The following is a 5,060-nucleotide window of genomic DNA, read 5'->3' as shown; positions in this document are numbered from 1 at the left end:
GAGGTTCACCGATGGGTTGCTTGTGTCTCTACAACTAAACAACACTGCCTGGAGGGTAATGCCGACAAACTCCACTGTAAAACATGATTGCTTTATGAAAAAAATGGAAGTTTCATATAAGCTGAACAAAACCGTCACCTGCAATTCTAACGATCTGTGCTTGGATGCAGGTCATCACAAGTATATTCCAGAAGGTGGCACTACAATAATATGAAACGATTTTGAAGCTCATGCAAAGCAGCGTCGTTGTTTCATTTTTTATGTGGTTCAGGAGGAAGTTGTAAGGAACAAGGAAAGTCGAGCTGGATGTATTTGTGTTTACTCTTTTGTGTGATCGCGGGAACGCTGTTTTGATTTTAAACTTGTTTTTTATATTTAAAAACGTCAGGTGTAGTACAAAATATTACAATCTTAAGTACATATAAACCGGTATTACCGTAGGCAGCTGAGCGATAGCGTAGCCTTTTGTTTTTGTATTTATTTATTTTTTTTTGCATTTCCATTATTTCCAAATAGTGCATAGTATGGAGCAGTTTACACACATCCGTTTTGTTTGGACCTAGTGGAATACATATCTATTAAGTAGTAATTGTTTACTTGTTTTATTCGCAGAATGAGTGAAGAAGGTAATACTAAAAACATGAACACTGAAACAAACATTTCGGTCGTTGTCTCACAAGATGTGAAGATGTATTACGCTGGTAATAGTACACCTATTGAAACCAGGACGAATATCACCACCCCTCAAGAACCTGAAAATATGGTGCTCTATGAAATTGCGGACGATCCCGGCGAAGAGAGCGATGTTCTAGACACCTCCGACCCCAGAGACAGCACCGCAAGCCCCGAGGAGTTGAACGACGACGACGCTTGTTTTGGTGACGAGACTGTGACCAAGCCTTGCACTTATGAGGGCTGCACAGAGACCACTACTCAAGTGGCCAAACAGAGAAAACCTTGGATGTGCAAGAAACACAGAAATAAAATGTACAAGGACAAGTACAAGAAAAAGAAGAACGAGCAGGCTGTAACCAGTACAAGCAAACTAGATGTAAGGGTCTTTCAACTGCATTGTCGTCTTTGCATGGTTTTCTTTTCTCGATAGTGTGTGATTTACATAGGGTTAGGCTTGCCAACTGCCCGGTTTTTTGACCGGACATCCAGTTTTACTGGAATTGTGTAGAACCACTGACCTGACAGCAAAAGTCCGGTTCTTGCTTACTTACTGTTGTTTGCCATTTGGGTATTAACGTTCTCGATGAGCCAGTTCTGTTTTAGCACTCTACTGTGCAAACGTTTTTTTTTTTTTTTTTTTTATTATTTTATTTAGGGGTGAAACGATACACCAATCACGATACGATACGAATCGTATCATGGTACCTATGAAAGTCTTTGCTTGACGGACTTGAAAATATTTCAGATCTAGGTCCTGGTCCACACATTCAGTTGAAAACTAATTGTATTTACCACTAAGTAGTATAGCACTTGTTTGAATTTTAGACAAAGCAGTATCTCAGCTAGAGTTTCTGGGATATCAGATTTAACTTAATTAACCAAAGTCTCCTTACCACATTTCTGAGAGGAACACAAATACAAGCAATGTGTTTGATAACTATTAAAGTACAGAGTTTGTTCATGTGTTTCTTTTAGAAAAATCTAAATATCAAGTCTTTCAACATTAAGTTGTGATGTTATTTTTTTTTTTTAATTTACATCAGCGCTTTTGATTGTATCATACATAACTTTAACGCAGTATATTATTATTATTGTTATTGTTATACCATACATTTTATCACTAAGTATTTGTATTTTTCAAGTTAAGGGTGAGTATGTAATTTTATTTTGCATACTATTGTATACGGTGCTGTTTTTAAATGTGGTTAGAAATAATTTAAGTTAATGATAAAATCAGTATTAAGTAATTTTCATCAGGATTAACATTTATTTAATGAAAGTAACATATTTAACTAAATCAGAGTTTAAGGATCATTCAACCAAATAAAAACATTGCTAGGGCGCACTGAAACTGAACAAATATAAAATTAAACTCGTAAGAAATGTAAGCATATGCTATGTCTACGGTGGCGCAGAAGTGCAAGTCAGTGTCATCTTAAAGTGTCCTGGCGAATGAGGTATGACGGAAATAAAAATGGATTGCATCTTAAAAGGGTGGCGAATACAAAAAAGTATGACGGAAATACATACTTTTTTTGTGTTCACCACCCTTTAAGGTGCTGGAAATTTTTTAATTCGCCTGCATTTTTTAAGATGACAGTGATTTGCACTTTTGGGCCACCGTAGTCCTCTTTAATAAATAGCTTACAGGAGGCGCACATTCTTTCTGCAAATAAAAAATCGACACTCCCATTGGCCAGAATCACAGCTGTCTCAACTCCCGTTGGCCAGGCTGGAAAACAGAATAAAAGAACATTATTTCCTCTTCTAACGCTTAACTTCTGCAAGCGTCTGGTCGGCTCATTGCACAGCGGGATATGTCTAGGATCAAGTGGAGTTTACGTTCAGACAACCAAGACCTGTTCGTTCATGATGTACAGTTTAATAAATGTGATATTAGCTACTCATTTCAAGCTTGCATTGCGATACACGATTAATCGTCTCTCCCCTGTTATTATTATTATTATTATTATTATTATTATTATTATTATTATTATTATTGGTCCTCAAGTAACAATTAAATGTTACAGTGAGTTAGTGGTAGCAAAAAACAAAAACAAACAAAAAAAAAAAAATGTTTAGGACTTAATGTCCAAAGTATAGTAGGAACCTTGCCAGCTCTTGCAAACCTAATTTGAACCTAAGTTTGTAGAACTAAAAAAACAAAACAATTTTGATTAACTTTTCTGTTTGTGGGGGCTGAACTAGACAAATACTGACATTTTAAAGCTTATTTCAATGGCTTTGCTACCAGTAACTAATAGACACAAGATCTTTAGAATAGGGTTTGAGCAGATGTATAAAAAGAATCCTTGTGAAAGTACAGTTTTGGGCATGTTCTTTTTTGTACTTGATTTGCGTGTTTTTAATATTTAATTCCCTTGTGAAGTGTGAAAGCCACAGTGAAGGAGTTGTCTTCTCCTTTGAACAGGATAGTGCAGATGAGAGGCCTGTTTCAGTTACTAAGCAACACCTTGGCACTATAGGAGACCGCCCAGCAAGGCCGTCGCTATTGGAGCAAGTATTAAACCAAAAAAGACTGGTAAGTACTAACCCTCAAAAATCTGTTAACCCCCCCCCTCCCCCTCCCTCTCTCATGCCTACACGAAATTGCTTTAAAACCAACAGTATGTTCTATTACATCTAGCAAACTCAACATTTAATTTGGTGGTCGAGATTGCTGGTAGTCTGCATTAAAACTACCGGCAAGTGGTGGGTGTATGTGTGTGTTTTATATATATATATATATATAGACAGGGATTTGGGCCCATCACAAAATGTTTTTTCTGTTTTTGTTTTCAGTCATTACTACGAAGCCCAGAGGTTGTGAGTTTCTTGAAGCAGCAACAGTGGTTACTAACTAACCAGGCACAAGGCCAGAGACAACAAGAGTTTTAAGAAGTACAGCTGGGACTGACAAGAGCTGTTATACATGAACAAGAACCACGTCTGAATCATCTACGTATGTTGTTCTTTGCAAACATACCTTGAAGATGATGTTAAAAATATTGGACTTCTAACAGAGTTTCTTCCATCGATGAACTGCAGTCTTATTGCTGATTTACCCAAACGCCAAACAGTTGTCAAAGTGCTTAACAAAATTAGAATTTTACATAATTCAAGAAGGGAAGCTTGAGACACTTAAGATAGCTGTGCCTATCAATTTACCAAGAAGGTACCAATGTTAACACATGGATTACAATATAACCTCAGCAATCTAATTTTAACTTTAAAGTAAATTACCAAAAAAGATGCTATGTTCAAGGCTAATACTGAAGTTGTACTGAAGTGGTTATAATGTCAGACAAAATTGTAAAGATGGAGAGATGTGTTGGCTTAAACATTTTACTGTTGCCTGTCCTGTTCTAGGGGCTATTAAGGCTGTCATCTAACATCTATAATATGCTGAAAACCTTTTATCTATATCCATTGTTTACAGTATAACTGTATGGATTCTAAAGAACAAGTAAAAGGCTCGCACGTTTCTTTTTTCATTTTTAAGTTGCCTATATGATACCTAGTATAGCAACACTCATATAGTAATTTAGATGCTGTGTTACAATTTAGGTTGTTAGGTTGTTCATTTTTTTCATAGGAATTTCCTTTTTTTAATGCAATTTGCAATCTATCAACACTCAAGATCCTTGAGAATGTATAAAGACCTTAAACTTGTTTAGTGAGTTTTTAAAAGGCATGAAAAAATGATGTTGTACATTGCTTAATTGGCCTTGTACTAAAGAATATAATGAATGGTTCCTGAATCTAAGCATGAATCTGCAGTTTTAATTCTTATTTATTATTAAGCAAATTGGTTTTATTCAAGAAATTCATATTGGTGCAACAGAGAACAATACATTTTCTTTTTCAAACTTAGTTGTGTCTAGATGTTTTATGCATCAGGTACTGTCTATATTCATTTAATTCCTTTTATTGCCCCCAAAAAAGTCAAGTGCATACACCATCCCCATTCAAAACCACTTTGTAGCATTTGTTCAGAACCAGAACTGCTTGCTTAAAGAAGTAGAAAATTGGAATAAATACAAATAAGCTGGACCATACTGTGTTTGTGTTGTAATTGAGCAATTTGTATAAGAGTGTCCATTTTTTAAAAACTAACTGCAGTACCACAGAGGGCACCAATTATGTAACGATAACGAACTGATTTTCAAATCTCAATTCTAGGGACATCCAACTGACAACAGCAGCGTAGTCGCAATATTAGCAGACAAACTTGTCACATTCAAGGCATGTCACTACCAGGGCTCTATTCATGTCTGTCCCAGAAGGATAGAGCATTTGTCAATCTTGGTATAGTCAACCTGGCCACGATGTCTCATTAGCATAACCACAAAAAATAAAACAGGTTCTTTTGTGTATGATAATTA

At 35.9% G+C, this 5,060-nt stretch overlaps 1 protein-coding gene across 5 annotated transcripts; it reads left to right on the top strand.

Moving 5' to 3' along the window:
- The first annotated feature begins 263 nt into the window (after positions 1–263).
- LOC121321372 (regulatory factor X-associated protein) lies at positions 264–4,548 on the top strand. Of its 5 annotated transcripts, none has more exons than XM_041260289.1 (3): positions 264–388; positions 613–1,051; positions 3,065–3,457. In XM_041260289.1, exons 2-3 carry the CDS (start codon positions 614–616, stop codon positions 3,320–3,322), a joined length of 696 nt encoding a protein of 231 aa, XP_041116223.1. In that variant the 5' UTR covers positions 264–388; position 613; the 3' UTR covers positions 3,323–3,457. The 5 variants fall into 5 exon arrangements, with proteins under 5 accessions (XP_041116223.1, XP_041116227.1, XP_041116225.1 ...); XM_041260293.1 differs by lacking the exon at positions 264–388 and adding an exon at positions 3,478–4,548 and having other exon boundaries at positions 395–1,051; positions 3,107–3,217; XM_041260291.1 differs by lacking the exon at positions 264–388 and adding an exon at positions 3,478–4,548 and having other exon boundaries at positions 395–1,051; positions 3,065–3,217.
- Positions 4,549–5,060: the final 512 nt, after the last annotated feature.

This window comes from Polyodon spathula, chromosome 9, assembly GCF_017654505.1.
Source record: "Polyodon spathula isolate WHYD16114869_AA chromosome 9, ASM1765450v1, whole genome shotgun sequence".
Classification (NCBI taxonomy): Eukaryota; Metazoa; Chordata; class Actinopteri; order Acipenseriformes; family Polyodontidae; genus Polyodon; species Polyodon spathula.
Note: the sequence above shows the minus strand (reverse complement) of the source record. Positions and strands in the feature narration are given on the sequence as shown.